This window comes from Lotus japonicus, chromosome 4 (genome assembly GCF_012489685.1).
Source record: "Lotus japonicus ecotype B-129 chromosome 4, LjGifu_v1.2".
Lineage (NCBI taxonomy): Eukaryota > Viridiplantae > Streptophyta > Magnoliopsida > Fabales > Fabaceae > Lotus > Lotus japonicus.
Window position 1 is genome coordinate 11916101 of NC_080044.1, and position 19558 is coordinate 11935658.

The 19558-nt window shown below is 36.2% G+C and overlaps 2 protein-coding genes across 4 annotated transcripts; one reads left to right on the forward strand and one right to left on the reverse strand.

Moving 5' to 3' along the window:
* Nucleotides 1-1504: 1504 nt before the first annotated feature.
* LOC130710589 (probable methyltransferase PMT2) lies at nt 1505-6058 on the reverse strand. 3 transcript variants are annotated; one of them, XM_057559912.1, is made up of 7 exons: nt 5801-6058; nt 4932-5583; nt 4334-4544; nt 3861-4155; nt 3221-3592; nt 2886-2963; nt 1505-2188 (listed from the first exon to the last, which is right to left on the reverse strand). In XM_057559912.1, the coding sequence occupies exons 2-7, from the start codon at nt 5574-5576 to the stop codon at nt 1963-1965; spliced, it is 1827 nt and encodes a 608-aa protein (XP_057415895.1). In that variant the 5' UTR covers nt 5577-5583; nt 5801-6058; the 3' UTR covers nt 1505-1962. The 3 variants fall into 3 exon arrangements, with proteins under 3 accessions (XP_057415895.1, XP_057415894.1, XP_057415896.1); XM_057559911.1 differs by having other exon boundaries at nt 5809-6026; XM_057559913.1 differs by having other exon boundaries at nt 5734-6026.
* Nucleotides 6059-8792: 2734 nt separating this feature from the next.
* On the forward strand, nt 8793-16022 carry LOC130714591 (uncharacterized). The gene is made up of 10 exons (XM_057564499.1): nt 8793-9109; nt 9639-9730; nt 9897-10004; nt 10119-10201; nt 10343-10476; nt 10997-11046; nt 11320-11412; nt 15306-15397; nt 15550-15656; nt 15770-16022. Exons 1-10 carry the CDS (start codon nt 8891-8893, stop codon nt 15809-15811), a joined length of 1020 nt encoding a protein of 339 aa, XP_057420482.1. The 5' UTR covers nt 8793-8890; the 3' UTR covers nt 15812-16022.
* Nucleotides 16023-19558: the final 3536 nt, after the last annotated feature.

Consider the following 19558-nt stretch of genomic DNA (forward strand, 5'->3'; position numbering starts at 1 on the left):
ATTTTTGTGTTAATCAACAGAGTTATTATAGTTGTGCATCAGGATGTGGTCTTTTACCGATTTCATACTTTCTAGAGCAGTAAACCAAATGGAATCTATTATTAGGATGAGAAAATGCATAATGAGATCAACCATTTCAGAGCTATAATTTTCAACCTAAGTGCTGAAAAATGAATAGTGTAAAGAATATGAAAATTCTTTCAAGGGTATTTAGTTGAATCTACCATATAATATTTGTGGAGTAAATTTGTGATACAAGTTGGGAACAGATCACTTTGCATGACCCCCATTCAAGGAGGGACTAAGGTTAGAAGATGGACCGGACCCATCACTTATGAGAATTGTTATTCAGACCCCTCCCACATCTATTCTAACCCCCTTAAAGTGCAAAAATACTAAAATGCCCTTAATGAAAGAAATTATAAAAATTCCTCACCCCATCCACACATTCTCTTTCCTCTTTCCTCTTTCCTCCACCACCACCACCGTCACCACCACCACCACTGTCACCACCACTACCACAACAAACAACCTCCATCTTCTCTCTCTCTCTTTCTCCCCCCTCTTTTTTGCTGTTACAATTCGTTTTTAGAATTGCTTTTTATTTTGCAACTTATCGCACTTTGAAAGTGCGACTCTAACACACTTTCAAAGTGAGATAATTCAAAGTGAGAAAGTGAGACATGTGCCTCACTTTGAGAGTGAAACAGTTGTCTCACTTTGAAAGTGCGTTTCAAAGTGAGATTGTCTCATTTTCAAAGTACGTTAGGTGTGATAGGGGTCGCACTTTCACAGTGCGTTCGATAGGGGTATTTTTGAGTTTCTGGAATTGTTTTGGGTACAAATAGATGTGGGGGATCCGAATAATAACAATTCACATCACTTATTTAGGTTCTCCCCAAAATGAGGAAGGAGAGACTATTCCTATTTTTTCCAGTTGTCCACATACGGAATGATTTGTCCTCATACTAGATGTCTTAACTGTTAGAATGTTATGAACAGACCGTCAAAATTTTATTCTACACAAAATATCATTTTTTTCTCTCTCTCTTCACCTCATTCTTTCTCTTTTCTCTATTCATCTTCACTCTTATCTTTTTCTCTTTTCAACCAGACAAAGCATAATGTCGCATGAAACATTCGTTCATTTTGTCTTTCTTTCTTAGATCTCGTCAGTACTAACTCTCTATCTTCCCGTCATTTTGTTTGATAGACCTTAAAATACTAAATTCGTGAAACTCTGATTAGCTAAATGATTTTCACCTCTAAACTACATTAGACGTGCCTCGGACAAAATTTAGCATTCTAACATCAACATTCTAATTTGTTTTTCCTTATTCAGTCAGAATTTCCCGATAGTTAAATTTACATATCTAACTTATTTCTTCTCTCAACTCTCTAACTAAGATCATCTTGAAAAAAACATGCAATGTGAATAGCCTCTTGACTCTCTTCAACATCTTTACTAAATACATCTACGACATAAATAAAATGGCTTAGATCATCAACGTAAATAGCAAACTCTTGGTAAAATATTGTTGAATACTTATACAGTGGACCAATGGAGAGGATACAACTTAAAATTCAGAAAAATAGAACTATTTTTTTCATTTGGTTCAAATCAAAACATTAAAATAACGAAAAGAAACTCCTGAGATAAAGCCAGTAAGAGGGTGTTTGCTCTTCATTGTGACATTATAAGATAATTAACTTACGCCAAAAAATGCGTAGCAGAAAACCTCGAGCCAGCTCTGTTACTTTCTCCATTAATAAATTAACGACATATGAAACATTTTATCTGCTCCTGCAATTGTCCCCTCTCTGTGCCATAGCTGTGATGACCAATTAAGCCAAAATGTCCATGACAAAACTATGTGAACTCTGGGAATTGTATACAGTACAGTAGTAGTAAGTTACTAGCAGCCTAAGGCCAAAGCCTCTATTTCAACTTGTTTTCAGTGTCTATTGTGTTGACGTGGAATTAGTGACCCAATACTGCTTCACAGCAATTAGTACCTTCTCAGGAACAAGAGGACCATCCTCATGGTCAACCAATTTGGTATCCCATCTCATTCCTCCAACAAGTTTCTTTACCTTGATTAAAACATCAACTTCATCGCGGAATATGACAGCACCTTCTGGTCGCAAAATCCGGTCCATCTCGAGAAGAATGTCTTCTATATTGCATCTGCATTTGATTATCATACACATGCTTGAGGCACAAGAATGAACACACAACTTCGACAGAAAGGAACTCAAGAGAACTAAAAAGAAAAGTGTTTCTTCTGCTAATGGGATGCTAAATCCACATTCCAGGCAACATTTTGAATGCTTAATTCAACAAAAACCACATATGAGCTGTTATCGCACTCTCGTTATACAACCTAATCACCAGCTGACTAGCCCACATAACATCATAAAATACCACACAAGTAATGCAGAACTACGAAACCATGTGATGATAATATAATCTACTACCTTGTAATGGTAACTTGAGGGCATCAATATTTTTACAATGATCTGATTTATGGCATCAATACTTTGACCATACAAAAGCTAAATCCAAATTATTTAAGAGAGGTTTAGATAGGTTAAAGGTCTCTGATTGACTAGAGATATATGACCAAATAAGTCATTATAAAGGATAGAGCAATCCTCACATTTGAGCTAGCTTTTAAAGCAAAGATAGGTCTATTCTGTGTTTTTGGAAGATATAATAAATGGTCTATCATTAGACTGATTCATGATAGGATATCATAGCATCTTTGATTAGTTTGGCCGATGCCACTCAGTGGGAAAATAAGCGTTAAAAATTTACTCCGGTTTTAAATAGGAATTAACAAAGATGAATAGTAGAAAAGCCATTTGACCAAAGGAGCACTTACTTAGATTTGTACAGGCTAAAGAGGCCATGGGCATGAATGAGGTCATATGTCCTTGGATATGTGGAAAAGCCTTCACACCTGGATGAAAAGAGAACAAAAAATAAGGAAAACAATGATGAAATAGCTGACTGTTCAAAATTTACAGGTTATGGTCAGATATATAATTGCAGGAAAGCACATTACAGCATTGGAAAACTATTTCAAGTCATACTATCAGATAATTGAGAACTAATTGAATTATACTATAAGACTGGTACAGTCACAATAGGTATCTAAGCACTTAAGATCGAGAACTAAGATGAATAAAATAGGATCAAGAAGTTATGAAACCATACCAATCATGATAGATGCCAATCAGACCTCGCTCGTATATGACACCCAATGTATTTTTCTCAGCTATAGTAGGCACAACATTCATAACCCATAACTTAGAAGATTCAATAGCTGCAGCAAAACTACCCAAACCAGCATTCATATCCATAATGTTGCGATATCTTCCGGTGTCCAACAGTCTATTAATTTTCTTGTAAGCATTTACATGCTTTCTCCACTTTGTGTTGTCATCCTGGTATGTCTCAGAAGAAACTCCAGGAACAAGGCCACTAGCAACCCTAGGAGGGATAGCATTCAGCCTACTTGGAAATGGTTTAACACCCCCACTTGAACCTTGAGGGACGGGAGTGACGCAGGCCTCCATTTTCTTATACCTATAGCCACAGAACAAAGCCATTCCAAGTTAGTTACTAAGTACATACACCTCTTTTTTCTAACAAAGTTAAACATCAGTCACATTTATAGAATCTAGAAAATCAAGGCAGAGACAAAATCAATATCGACAACATCATAATTTTATCCACCTCTTTAGTTTTAGGTATGCATGTATGTTTCCATGGCTATTAAAAAGAAATGAAAGGAATATAAATAATTAAATGTTAAATATAATATATTATTATAATATAAAAAACTGGGACACACCAGACATCATCAGCATCTGAGGATTTGCAAAATTCTACACTAGCATCATCTTGTCTGCTACGACATGATTCAGAGTCTGTAGTCTTCTGCCAAATGGCAATTTCAGACTGCTCTGACTTCTTCTCCCAGCAAAGTTGTGTTGCAATCTCTTCAATCTTTCTTTGTTCTTCCTGGAGTTCCTCCTTTGGCCTCTGCCAGGATTTGTAGTTAGCCTTCCAATTGATTGGAGGACCCGAAAGCACCCAATAACCGCCAGGCCTTAGAACTCGATCAACTTCCATCATATACATTCCATCTGAAAATGAATAACGCAAAATGCAATCTTAAACTGTTGCTATCAAGAGTATAACAATATACATTGACGAATCAAATAGAAGAAGGAAAAACAAGAATAGGGAAACAGCGCTTTCTTGTCCAAAGCTTTTAATATGTAGATGAGAAGAAGAAGATGGTGTTTAATGCGAAGTTCTCACCATTTGCTCCCCAGGGAATCAAACAACGAGAACAATGAGCCATGTCAAAGGCTCTAGATGGATAAGGCAACTTTATGGTTCCAAAAACACCAATGACAGCAGGTACACCCCTTTCAAGAGCAAATTGTACTTGTGCTTCATGAGAGTCCTTTGGTGCAAAAGACATGGCAATAACATTTCTGCTCCAAAGATATGCACCCAAACTGGCAACCTGAGCAAAACAACTTTACTTTTCAGAAGAGTACATAGCAAAAAAAGTAATAATGCAGCTAGCCAAAGTAACATGCGCAAGAATGGCAAAGGAGGTTTAACAAAAACTAAATAGGAATTTGACATAACAAACATAAGCTAATTTGGGAAACTTATTGAAATAAACTGAAAATAGGTATAGATAAGCATAAGCACTTATTATAAGCTAATCTGAACAAGTGATGAAAATAAGTTAAAAACAGCTTATAGGTAGGCAATTAGTTATTTACATAAATGTTTATGCACTAAGATAAGCTCAAATAAGACAGTCCTTAGTCAAAGTAACATGTATGAGAAAGGTAAAAGAGGTTAAACAAAACTAAATAAGAATTTGAGATAACAAACATACCCCACAACCAGTATCAAGTAAACTCCTCACTGTCCCATCAGCTATAGGTATCACAGACGCAAGTTGATCAATATATTTATCAGCACCTTGAGGAAATTGGGTTCCACCACCAGGGAATCTGAATACATTTCCCTCGTATTGGATCCAATTCTGAATAGCCTTTTCAACTGTAAGGCTCTTGTAAGGCGCATTAGCATACGGAACGTAATCACGGCTCTTGGGCCATGGAAATGGAGTTACATAACCCTTGGGTGCCGGGATCATACAGCGCAACTTCTCTTCATCCGGGGGGCAATGCCTCTCTCGATAGATCATGTTTTCTCTCGGGAACGTCATCGCGCGTTGCTGCTCATGGCAGGGAGTGTAATCATTATAACGAGCGGCACACGGTTTAAATACCTTAGGATTCGAACCACCTTCATCAATTTGGCTAACTTGTCCACCATGATGAGAGTCGAAACTTAAATTCGGAACTACATCGCATTCGGCATTATTTTTCGTTATCTCCAATGCTATGCTATCTCCCTTCCCAAAACCACTTCTTTGCCATGCACCTAATATATAGAAAAAGCAGCACAGACCAACTACTATAAAGATCTGCAATGAGCTTCTAGTCCTACCATCTGCTGAACTTGGTTTTGCCATCTAGAACCTAAAACAGAAACAAATCCAATCAAGATCTAGCACAAAAATCTCAAATCAAAGCTACAAAAATCAAGATCTAGCAACCAACAACCTAAGCATACGTTAACTAACTACATACGAAGAAAACATAGAAATGATCAGAAATTCAGAGAATTACATGAATCGAAATCAAAACGACAGAGATTTGCAGGATCGAAATTTGAGATCTGGGATTCGAAAGAAACCTGACAACCTTATTATTTTCTGAGCAACCAAACAATGGCGGTCATGTATGTATGCAGGCAGCACTGAAGGATTTAGAAAGTCGCTTCAATTCAATAACTCCTGACAGCTTCAGTAATCATATATATATATATATAAGGAAAAAATAAGGGATGTGGGAAAATGAGAAAAAGAAGCTATCAATCTGAGTGAGTGTGTTATGCTGGGAAATCTATGGGAATGGGATGATTAATAAATGTATAAAAAATAAAGGTGAATACTACCATACCTCAATTGTATGGTGCCCAATGGCATTTACACAGCCTGTCTCCTTTTCTGGTTGTCTTTTCTTTTTTAAAAAAGAAATTAAAAACATAAAGAATATATATATATATATATATATATATGTGTATAATTTTGAGGTTGGGTTAAAGTTAACCCACTATGGTTAACACAATTTTGAGGGGTGAATGGTCACTTTCGTCCCTATAGTTACAGGCGTCAGACATATTAGTCCTTATTCTATAGAAATGTCGTCCGTAGTCCCTGAAGTTGCAAAACGTCGATCGCGTTGGTCTCTGACTCTACTTCCGTCAGTGAACGTTAACGGGAAGGGTGATTTGACACGTTAAGTGTCTCAGTGGACTTGCCACGTCGATTGGAATATTGGGGGGGAAACTTAGAAGCTTCAATTTAGTCCTAAGCAAAAATCCCCAAATCAGAAAAACTTCAATCTCTCCATCATCTTCATCATCAACTCATTCCTCAGCACCTTCATTTTCACATCTGAAACCTTAGAACAAAACTCATAAACTAAATAACCCTAAAATCATTTTCTTTCCCAAATCCTCAACCGAAACCTTATTCTTCTTCAATAGCCTTCCCCTGCTCTCTTCGCGAATCTTGCAGATCCGGGGGTGGCAAACATGCATGGGTCTAAAGATGGAAGGTAGAGTGGCGTGGGAGTGGTGGGTTTGCAAGTTTAAGAGCTCTTGAACAGGTTTGTGAAGAAGGTCATGGGTTCCTCTCCTCTCCTTCCCTCTTTTTGCTTCATGGGTTCCTTAGGTGGATGAAGATGAAGATCTGAGCAAGGTCATGGCTTGTCAAATCTGGATTTTGGGTTTGTGGGTTTGGGCACAGGGTTAATGCTCAGCTGCCACTCAACAATTTCATAAGGTTTTGGTTCAGGTCACAAGTCCCTTGACATGGAATGAGTTTTGGCTTTCCAGGGCCGGGAGCCTTGACCATTCTTACTTCAATCATCTTAGGTGTTGTTCTTTGTGTAAAGGCATTTAGCAAGAATCGATGTTCGTAGGCACTTGCCTCCTGATTTGTTTCATGTATTCTATTAAGCTTAAATCAAATGAATACTTTTCTGCATCAATTTTCCAAATTCTCTACTAATTCCACTATTGAATTTTCAAAAAAAAATGTGGATTTGGGCACCGCTTGTTGGAAATTGTGAGAAATTTATTCCTTGGGTTTTTAATTTGTTCCATTGATGGAGAAGGAGGGGGAGATGAATGAGTTGATGATAAAGATTTTAATTTTTTTTTTATGATTTGGTTCATGAATGTGATGATGAAGAGAAAGGAGAGTTTTTATCATGTTCAATTATCTTTTCTAGGTAATATGATGAGGAGGAAGAAGATGATGGAGAAATTGAAGTTTTACTGATTTGAGATTTTTGTCAAGGACTAAATTGAAGCTTCTAAGTTTCCCCCAACATTCCAATCCACGTGGCAAGTCCAATAGGACACTCAACGTGCCAAATCACCCTTCCCGTTAACGTTCGCTAACGGTAGCAGGGCTAGAGACCAAAGTGATCGACCCTTTGCAACTTCAAGGACTACAGACGACATTTCTATAGAATAGAGACTAATATGTCCGACGCCTGTAACTATATGGACGAAAGTGGTCATTCACCCCAATTTTGAGGTTTTAAAAATCTAATAGGGAAATTGAAATCAATTGTGACCTTTGGAGCCGAAGAAAGAGAGTTTAGTTTTCTCTATAATTCTTGTCACTTTGACATAATCTTTCCTCATTGTATTTGGGATAGCACCCCTTGTGCTGGTTAAATGCAATGTTTTGGTTTATCAAATTTTTTTTTTTTAGGGCTTGGGTTCTTGGACGACGGTGAAGGCGTTACTGACGTCGGCGAAGGAACCGAAAGCGATTCCCCATTGTTTGTTCGAGGGGGAGATTGAGAATTAGGGTTCTTAGCGTATTGACTGGGGGTGCTTGATATGAAGGGCGTTTCATTTATGGTATACGACGTAAGTCCTTCTTCTCTTTATATTGATAATGTTAGTAAATTTTGTAGCATATTCTTTAGAGTTATCAATATGGGTTACAACCCACGGGCCAGCTCGACAGGTTGGCTAAACGAGCTGAATTGGGTTGATTAAATTTCAGCTCGAAAAGAATCTGGGTTAGTGCAACCCGGCTCGTTTAACTCGATTATTATATATGCCGCCACGTCAACTTTTCCGTTAAAATTGGATAGGATTAAGATGGAAAACTAAAAGTGCTAACAGAGGCTTTCATTAGAGATGTGCAATGCAATTGATTTTTGTTGGAGACCAAAATTGTAAAATACTAAGTGATGGACGAAATGTGGAATTAAGCAAAATTTTTATCGAATAAAAAAATGAGTATTTGAAAAAAGAGAAGGCTACTTAAAATGACTTCGCATTCCTCAAATTTTAAGAGAGCTAGATTTGCCACCCCAACCATTAGATTTCACACCCCTAATTTTCGGATTTTCAAGTTCCGAATTATTTCGGAATCTTAGATTCCGAAATTAATTCGTGATTTTTAGTTCAAAATACATCTAACACCACACTTTTGAGTAAAAAACCACACTTTTGAGTAAAAAAGTGCTTCGGAAACCTTATTTCCGAAATATTTCGGAAACTGAGTTTCCGTAAGTGGGGTGACATTTCTAATGGTTGGGGTGCCAAATCTAATGATCAAATTTTAAAGCCAAAATAAATTTTTACAACTTGTGAAATCTATCGACTAGCCTTATCCCTGGTGCTTCCAGTTGGTGGGCAAAGCAAAAGGAGGTTATAGGAGGGAGCATCATCGGGTGCTTCCAGTAATACACAATGCTCTCTAACTCAATGCTAGTTGCTTCTTCATCACCCTGCGTTCTCTTCGATTTCCAGAAGCTTTCTTCCTACACAACCTTCTCAAAACAAACCCGGACTTTTCTTTTCAGCAGCAGACATACAAACTTCCGTTTTCCTTTGACTTCCAAAAGGAGTCTTCCTCCACTTTGCTTCTTCAACTCTCAAGACAAATCTAACCCAAAGATTCCGGACAAGGTGTCATCAATTTTCTCCTTTGTTATTTGTTTTTTTTTTTATATGTCAATGTTATAGTTGTTAATTGTTAGTAAATTAGTTCCTGCACCAGGATTTGAACCCTGAGTGAGCTACCCTTCCCCCCTCCTTTGTTATTTGTTGCTGTTTCCGGAATTTCAATTTATCATGATCATAGAGATATGTATGTATATTATGTATGTTGTTTTGAGAGATTAATTTCTATACACCGAGAATGTAAATAAGTTTTACACAATCATTCAAAATGGAAGGTTGAGGTTGAATGACAGTGTAAACCTTTTTACACTATCGGTGCATATAAATTAATCTCTTTATATATATATGAATAATAGATGAGAATACACCGACACTGTAACTAATCAGATTTAAAGGGTGTGTCACGTCATTTAATGAAATTAAATAACAAAATAGATTTTCTCATATCCTTGAAATTTGATTAGTTGACTGTGCAAAAAAACTTTACTATCAATTACTTCTATTGCTATTTCACTCTCTCTTTTTTTCTTTTCAGGAACCTGGATTGGAGTGGCCTATTCTCAGGCGATGGGAGGTACCTTGGGAATGGCAAACAGTTTCGTTAACGTCTCTCGCTTGTGGATTGGGGTGTGTTTTGAAAAATTCCAATTCTACATAGTAAAATGTCATCAGGAAACTAGTTACCTATATACCATCAATGTGCATTGCTCTTTCACAGGGTTTTTCATGCTATAATTATTGCATAAGTTCCTAATTCTGTTGTATGTTGAGCCATTAATTTATTCCCGGGCAGTTTTGTGTTGACAGGTTTGGTTGAGGCAACAGCTCTACCATATCTAGGGATTAAACCTGATGTGCTAAGCTTAGATGAGAAGTCTGAGATACTGTTTCTTGATCAGGGGTATGCAATTTCTTTGGACTCTTATCGTTGCAATACTGGAAGATAGTTGGCAAACTGTTAAACAACTTGCACCTTGTGCTTCTGATTTGACCTGTTTCATTCTTATTTTTGCAGCATCACAACTGCTGTTGTACTTGGAATCATATATACTGTTGCCAACACTTTCCAGCCACTCCCTGAAGACTTCTTCAAATATGGTATCATCACTTAAGACCTTTTCAAGTATACCTAGGATTTAGCAAAAAAGATTCTAATGTTTATATTAATCATTGGCATCATACCGTCACACTGTTATTAACTGATGCTTATTTCCAATCAATGTAAAAACATTGTTGCAGATTTGAGGGAACCTTTCAATCTTCAAAAGGGTTGGCTTTTGTGGGCAGGAGTTGGACTTATTGGTGCCCTAGCTGCCATTGCATTGACAGGAGTTGCTGTGTCCTTCTTTAATGGAGAAACCCCAGAGAGAGAGGTCAACAATTTATTTTAGAAATTTCACTGGGAGATTCAGCAATTCCTATTTTCTATATGCTGAAAAATTATCATCAAAGTTTAGGGTCTCGATCTTTCAAATATCATTGTCCAATTCACTGATCTTTGATTTACTTCGCGATGTTTATAGTATGTTGCGTCATCATGTTTTGAACCATCCTTGTTAACTAGATGCAGATCAGATTAGCTTATCACATGAATCAATAAACATAATTGTTCCTTTGTAAAACTAATCTTTCTTTATAAAAGTTATTTATTTTATTTGGGATTACCTTATATAATGGGGAAACCTCTTACTTTGCATCTGTTAAATCATAAGAAGCATTGGTTGAATCCGTGTGTCTCAACTACACACCGGAGTCTATTATATAAATAGGTGCAATAAATGTACAACATCATTGTTACCCTATTTACGATGATTCGGCTTTCTATTTACAATTAATATAAGATATCCTACTTATTTGCAAGATATCTAACAGCATCTATACATTGCATTTCAGACTGATGCTCTTGTTCGCTTGCTTCCATTAATTGGGTCATCAAATCTCAGGTATTTTAAGCTGTCCCAGTCCTTTATCTTAATCTTTGGTGGCAGTTGTAGTTATAAATTACAGTAATTGCCGACAATGCATCTATAAGTGTGCCTTATGTTGCCTATTGTAGTTGCATAGGCATTTAAATCCTTAATGCTGTTGCCAATAGTTGTGTACTGCAATTTAAATCCTTCTCTTAATGGACACAAAAGAAAATTGTCAGAAAGTTCCCATCAAGGTTCCGTGTCTCAGTTTTTCGAGTAAATAATTGTGTTTATTTTTTGTTGTAGCACTGCTTGCTTGGTCGGCATTGTTGGAGTTCTTGCTCCACTCCTTGAGGAGACTGTATTTCGAGGCTTTTTTATGACTTCCCTGACTAAATGGTATTGGTTGTCATGCCTTTTTCTTTCTCTTTCGATCCCTGTGTTTACCCAATCAAGCTTGTTGATAGAACTGGTGCGGATGCATAGAGAAAGAATATAGAAAGATAGTAGAAGACTTCTATTATCGAAATACTTGAATCTGATGAAGATAATTTCTTGTACATTGAATCAACAACCTTGTATAATTTATAGATGTAAAAAGAGACCAAAACTAAATCTATCTAAATCTAAGTAGATACTAATCTACAAAGGAGAAATATATACTATTCAAAAATAGAAAACTATATCTGAACCTTATCTCTATTTCTAAACTAAATCTTAATGATAAATATTCAACATAAATGAAACAGAATTGTACAATGTACAAGCTGGCCCCTTTCCTCAGTTAATGGGCTCAGTCCCATTTTTAGCAGCTATCTTATTTCTCCTTTGATACACCTTCTTAATAGGTGGCCTAAATCTGATTCTATCACTTGTTGTCCTTTCAAGTTTTTATTTTATTTTTAATTTCATATATTATAATAAAATGTTGGTAAGAGAAACTGCAACTTGCCTTGCAAGTGAGACTTTTCTGTTTTTCTTTTTGAATTAGATATTAAATGGCTAGATAATTGGACAGAGAAGGTAACAAGACTATAAGAGAAGATTCTATTGTGCTGTGTATTCAGCATATCTTGTAATTGATGAGAAGTTTAATTAGGTTTCATTATGAAGTTTGCATAGTGACCATTGGTGTCTTTGGACACGAAATAGATAGATGACAGTTCTTCAATCAACTTTCTGAGCATTATATATGGGATTTTACCTTTTAAGAGTTTTTGTGTGGCCATATATGATTGGGAGGGTTGGTCTTAGATACTGATGTACTCGTTGTCCACGAAACCCCAAAAATGCAGTACGACGACTATATACTGATATACACAAACATCAACTTATCAAAATACCATTCATATAAAAGCATACAGGAGCTTCTAAGTAGAGACTGCTATATGTATGTTTTTTAGTTAAAAGTATGTAAAGAATTATCTTATATTGGTCCAGAGATAGAGAGTGAAGTAGGGACTAGGGAGAATTGGGAAGAAAAGACTTACTCCAAGAGTTAGATGCTTAGAAGAGTAAAAGCCCTTAAAAGTGTATTAGAAAAAAGAAGATAAATACATGCGATTAAATCCTGAATAGAACCATGTAGTTAAATATTTTGATATATGCTTAAAATAAGCATTATATTTCTCATTGGATCTTAAATTGTGGAAATATCTATTGTCTTTCGGTTATTAGTGATTTTGTGGAAAAAGTTAGGTTAGGATGATAAGTGATAACGCACAAATATGCACAATTAGGACTGAGAAAAGTAAGAGAATAGATGAAAGAATTATGATATTATTCTCAAGAAGGATTGCCCGTCTTGGTCAAGGGAATTCCTTTTCTACAAACTGAAGGAATAAGTTCCTGATAATCAATAACTTTCAATTGATAAAAGAATGATTCCTCTAATATTAATTAACTATTTATAGTTCTCCTATGTGCTTGACCTGATTCTAATTGCTGAGCTAATCCTTGTTACTGATCCAACTAACTATCGTAAAAGAATGGCCCATTAACTATTTGGGCCTTTTTTTTTCTAGTGTAAACTATCCACTGTCTTTTATTTTTTTCCCTAGCAATACCTCCCTCCGAAGAGCAACCCTGATGGAAGTTCCTCTATGAATTCCAATAGCCTTCTTCAATTGGGAAACATGGAAACTGGAGGAAGCTGCAATTGGAAAGCTACTGCACCGATATGCTTAACCACCAAATAGGGTCCTCAAAAATGAGCTTCCAAATTTGGCTTTAGCCGTGTTGGCATCGATCCTTGTCTATGGGTCTAATTTTATTTTATTTTTGTTATAAAAAATGGTAGAACGGAGAGAAAGCACCTCCCAAACTACCGGGCAGGGTCTAATTTTTAAGTAGACCCAATACCCCACTTGCACATCATGAGGTCACCTGCATGCATTTTCATGACTAACCGTATGCTTCTGAGCTCTTTCTAAATGGTGATTTAACTATCGTAAGGCTTCATCTTGGTCCATCAAATCTTGAGCAACTGCCTCTTCCCAGCATTTCTCTCAGAACATAGCATGTGATAGTACAGGACTCCCATAAACAATCTCTAAGGGAGAAACCTGCACTACTGAATGAAAACTGGTATTATACCAGTATTCAGCCCAATGAATGAAATCCAACCAAGCTTTTCATTGGTTGGAACTGAAAACCTCATATGGGTCTCCACCGTGCGGTTGAGGACCTTTTTCTGCCCATCAAATTCAGGGTGATAAGTGGTGCTTATCTTCAGATTGGTTCCCTATAACTTGAAACTCACTTGCCAAAAATTGCTCAAGAAGGTAGGTCCTCGGTCACTAACAATGGATGTAGGTATCTCATGCAAGTGCAACCTCACAACTTCCTTGGTAAAAATTTCTGCAAAACAGCGAGCAGAACCCATATTTACTCAATCGATCTATCACCACTGAAAGAGTATCATACCCCTTGGACTTGGGTCTCGCACGACAAAATCCATGTGTGTTTCTTCCCAAATGGCATTTGGAATAGGTAGGGGTTGTAATGACCCAGCTGGAGATGAGGCTTGATACTTGCTCATTGACAAATATGTCATGCTGCCACATAATCTGCTATTGCTTTCTTCATCCCTCTCCAGAAAATAGTTTGAGCCAAGCTTTTATATGTCTTGAAGATACCCGAAAATCCACCTGTGGGAGTAGTGTGAAACTCCCGTAAGAGCTAGGAAATCAAGCTGAGGTGGCAGCCAACACCAATCTGCCCTCGTAATATAATCTGTCGTTCTCCACAGTGTACGAAGGATGAGAATTCGAATCAACCAGCACCTCTTCCATAATTTCCCTTAAAACAGGGTCTGCTCGAATCTCTGCATCAATCTGATTTGTGTCGAAAGGTCTGGACATGACCTGTAAATCCTTATCCCCATCCAATCTAGATAGGGCATCTGCGGCTCTATTTGTAGTTCCTTCCTTCTTAATAATCTCAAAGTCACCCAATAACTTAGCCCAGCCAATTTCACTGGTTTCGAGTAGTGATGCGCTACTAAAGCAGGCATCTTAAGCTTTTCTGAGCTGTATAAATAGTGAATCTTTGTCCTAGTAGATAGGACCTCCAATTTTTAATAGCAAGGAAGGACCATAAATTCTTTCTCATATATTGATTTTATCAGAGCTGAGACAGCCTACCCCTTGCTAAAATAAGCCATTGATCTGTTTCCTTGGGTTAAAACTGCACCCACACATGATAACCCACAAATATGCAAAATTAGGATTGAGAAAAGTTAGAGAATTGATGATGAATTATGATATTATTCTCAAGAAGGATTGTCCTTGGCCAAGGGAATTCCCTTTTACACACTAAAGGAACGAGTTCCTGAGAGTCAATAACACTTTCAATTGATAAAAGAATGATCTCCTCACATATTAATTAACTATTTATACTTGTCCTAACTGCTGACCTAATACAAACAGCTGAACTAACCCTAATTACTGATCAAACTAACAATTAATGGCCCATGATCTATTTCGACCTTTTCTTTTCCTAGTGTAAACTATCCACTGCCCTTCATTTTTTTTCCCTTACAAAAAGAAATTACTTAGATCTTTAACAGTTCTAACAGTACCATAATTGTAAAATAAGGCCCTATTTTTTTTTTTGTATAAAGTAGTTCTGTCTATGAAAAATAATCTAAATTAGTAAATATAGCTTTGTACAAAATTTGTATATTTAGCATGTCTGAGATGGATCCCTCACTTCAGTTGTTCAAGTATGTTGAATAAGTTGTTGATTGTTAACGGTAAAAATTTACTCCTCAATGATTAATCTCACTGCAGGGTTCCTACACCAGTTGCTATCATCATTAGTTCTGCTGTGTTTGCCCTTGCTCATCTCACTCCTGGAGAATTTCCACAGTTGTTTGTTCTAGGTATTCTGTAAATACATGATAACTTGATCTTCTGAAACAAATATTTACCTTGAATAAGGTGTAAAAATGAATAGCCAGTTTTCAATTGAAAGCTACAATCTTTCCTCCATCAATCTTAGCGAGAAAATAACAGACGTTTGTGACATCTGTAGGGACTGCTTTGGGGGTTTCATATGCTCAAACTCACAATCTTCTCACTCCTATCACTATCCATGCTTTCTGGAATTCAGGGGTTATATTATTTCTCACTTTTCTCCAGGTATGTTGTGTAACTCTAAGGGTGTTTGTGCTTAGTGTTGTTTACTGGTACCAATCTGCAAATCCTGTCAATCTTTATTTAGTGCTAAGATCGCCTCTCCTGTGTATATACAGCTTCAAGGATACGATATCAAAGAATTGTTGCAGTCAACTTGATCGGAAAATCTTTCATTTGCAAAGCCGTAGAGTATGTACAGTACATATTACAGATCCATTTCTTTGGATATCTTTGCTCCCTTGTTTAAAAATTTAGCAGATCATTGTTTAAAATAGTGAACTAGAAAACGATTATTTGATCACGCACTCCTATATCAACGGACTCAAATTCAAACTTAAGCTAAAATAACCAAAAATAGTTATTTTCTAATTTAAGACCAATTAATCATGCTGTTTGCTTATTGCTTCAATTCAAACTCATTATTTCATTTGATAAATGTAAAAAAACAGAACTTCCACAATCCTCCAAGTGTTTGTAAATAAATAAGATAATCATATCAGTTTTGAAATCAGCTAGTGCAATGGTCCCTTACAAGCTACGTGAAAATCATTGGAATTCAATGATCTTATTAATTGCAGATAACTAACTATGACAAAGCAGAAACATTGAATAGGCATTGACAAGGGAAAACTAACTTACATATTGATAGCAAACTTCAAATTTAGGGTATGTCAATTTAATTAATAACGGCCTTGTGATATGGATGTTTTCTTGACAAAGAGAGCTGAACCATTAACCAAAAAAAAAAAAGACAGAGAGCTGAGATCAACAGAAAAAAGAAAGCAGTAAGAGAGAAACATGTTGTCCCCGTTTGCAACATCCTAACCAATTAACATTAGTGAAGTTGCAACAAAATTCTTACCAGCTTATGATGAAAATCAGGTTGTTCTTCAAAAAGTTTTGGTAAATGCTTTTAATGACATCTTCCAACCTGAAGAGGCACGGTAAAAGAATACTTGGTTGTGCCTGGAGAGAAATAGGAAAGAAAGTTGTGCCTGGAGAGGCATGATAAAAGAATACTCGGTAGCGCGTGGAGAGGCATGAGAAAGAATACTATGTTGTGCTTGAAGAGGCATAGTAAAAGAATACTTGGTTGTGCTTATAGAGGCATGAGAAAGAATACTCGGTCGTGCTTTAAGAGGCATGATAAAATAATACTTGGTAAGAAGAAGTTATTTATATTTGATATTGGAAATCTTGGTAGTTGTCAAGGACTGGACTTAGCCTTTTGATTTTGGGTGAACCAGGATAAATGATGTGTGTGCATTTTTTGCTGCCTTCTCTGCACATTACCCCCTAGATGATACGCTTAATTGAAGGTATCAAAAGAAACCTTAAGTGCAGGAGTCAATCGCGATCAAATTCCATAGACACAATCCAATCCCCCTTGTTGTGTTCTTGTGGCTTTCCTCACAATCCATTATTCCTACCAAAAGCTCAAGATTCTGATACTGCGTTGACGAGAGCGAGTCGAGCAATAATTCCGGTACAACCTTTTGGTCTTACTTATGACTGCTCTAGCAACTAGGTCACTCAAGCTATCGCAAAGCTAGTGGAGAGGAGTTAGCTATCGCAAAATATATATATTAATTTTTCTTTAAAAAATCTATAAAGAGTCCAATTCTCTATATGGCAAAGAGCGGAAGTTCTAGGGAGAATCCCTTATGGGTGCTTGTGGACTCTCGTATTTTGTTATAACTGTTTGTTTCTTACTTGAGAATGTTTTTTCTCAAGACTTTTCTATAATCTATATCATGTTTTGGCTTTTTGAAAAAACAAACAAACAAAGTATACTAATTTTGATCCATTTTCATTACTATATATTACTAAAAAATTAATATTCAATTTTTTTTTCCACCTATGCCTATTTAAATTCCAAATAAAAATATTCTGCCTGTATTATCCCAAATAAGTTGATAAAATTTGGTTGGCTCCATTTACACAATATTCAGAAAAGAGAGAAATAAATATAAGATTGGACTTATACTCTCTGTTTGGTAGAGTAGAGAGAAATAGAGAAGAGAGAGTTTGAGTATAGAGAAATAGGTGAGAAATAGAGTAGATTTTGAGGTTGTTTGGTATGATAGAGATGAAGGAGAGAGAGAGATGGAAAATAATAAGGTGGAAGAAAGAGAAAAATTGACTTTTGATTAAAAAAACATTTTTGTATAATAAAGGTGTCAGAATGCATTTAGTGGCGGTTCTGAACGGCCACTAAATGCTAAGGAAAGGACAAAAAATATAATAGTGGAACCGCCACTAACTGCACCGAAATAAAAAAAAAAAAAAGCACCCCTGCGTGAATCTCTTCGCAAAACGCGAAGAGATAAAAAAGTGGGATTTTCCCACCCTCTATCTCTCTCTCTCCTCACTCTCTCTCCCACCAAACAAGATAACTTTCCCTACCCTCCCTTTATCTCTCTTCTTCTCATCTCTCTCTACCCTAACTCACTCCTACCAAACAGAGTGATAATGTGATTGGGAAAATGGAATGGAAATAGGAAAAGAGAGTACCTATACCTAAAATGAAATAGAAAACAAAATAAGCGTGTGAAAAACAATTGATCATTTGTGTGCATTTGAGTGAACTGTTGAGTACATGATGTAAGGTTTTGTTGGGAAAGAGCAGCAAGGTGGTGAGTGTTTATTGATCAGAGAAAGCAAGCAATTAAAAAAGCAGAGTTCATCATCATGTGTTTGCACTTGCAGGGATTATTAGCTGGCCCAGCTGGGGTTGAAATGTCCTTTGGTACTATGCAACAAGTTTCCACCTCTTGGGTATTGGCCACGTACTTCCCTGCTTTAAAACTCATCTGCAGAAGACACTGACTCTTGTGTGAATCAGTGACCTCAACGAATATATTCTTGCCTAATATTTTCAGACAAATTCATTGCCCCCACCGAACACATGTGGATTGTTAAAGAAACAACACAAAAATATTAAACCAAAATTAACGAGCTACACATAAATGTATATCAAACCTAAATTATTATTTCTACATACAACGCAAAGAGTATTAATTATTGTAAATTATCTTACTTACGAATAATTAATTGTTCACACCTCAAAATGAGGTAGATTTGAGGTAGAAAGAGGTGGAAGAGAGATATAGAAAGAAAAGAAAAAGTAACACTATGTTTGGTTGTGAAGAGAGAGATAGAGAAGAGAGAGTAGAGAAGAGAGAAGTTGAGTAGAGAGAAATAAGTGAGAGATGTAGTGGATTTATAAGTTGTTTGATATGGTAGAGATAAAGAAGAGAGAGGTGAGAAATAATGAGGTGGAAGAGAAAAAAAAAATAACTTTTTGATTAAAATAATATTTTTTAAAACGAAAAAGTAAAGACTGAAAATGGTGGCGGTTCTAAACCGCCACTAAATGCAAAGAAAAGAACAAAACAAGATAATAGTGGCGGTTCTAACCGCCACTAACCGCACACGAATCAGAAAAAAAAAGCTGCTGCACCTAAATCTCTTCGCAAAACGCGAAGAGATGAAAAAGTGGAATTTTCCCACTCTCTATCTCTCTCTCATCTACAGTAAATTACAACCAAACACACATACATACTCCATCTCTCTCCTATCTCTCTCTCTTCCCTCAATCTCTTCTCTATCTCATTGCAACCAAACATAGTGTAAGAGAGAAAAAGTGTAAGATGTGATAGATGATAAGAGGAGATAAATATAAATAAAAATAATTGGAAATAAAGTGTATCTAAAAGGAGAATGTGTGTGTATATATCTAAACTCTCCTTACTTTTCATCTTGAATTTATTCACACCTTTTTTTAATATATTTTTACTCACTTTCATCACTTTTTTCTTCTTTTTATATTACATCACTCTAAATGTAAAATAAGATTATTAGAGCCTGTAATTTTATGAGGGCCTAAAATCTTATGTGATAAT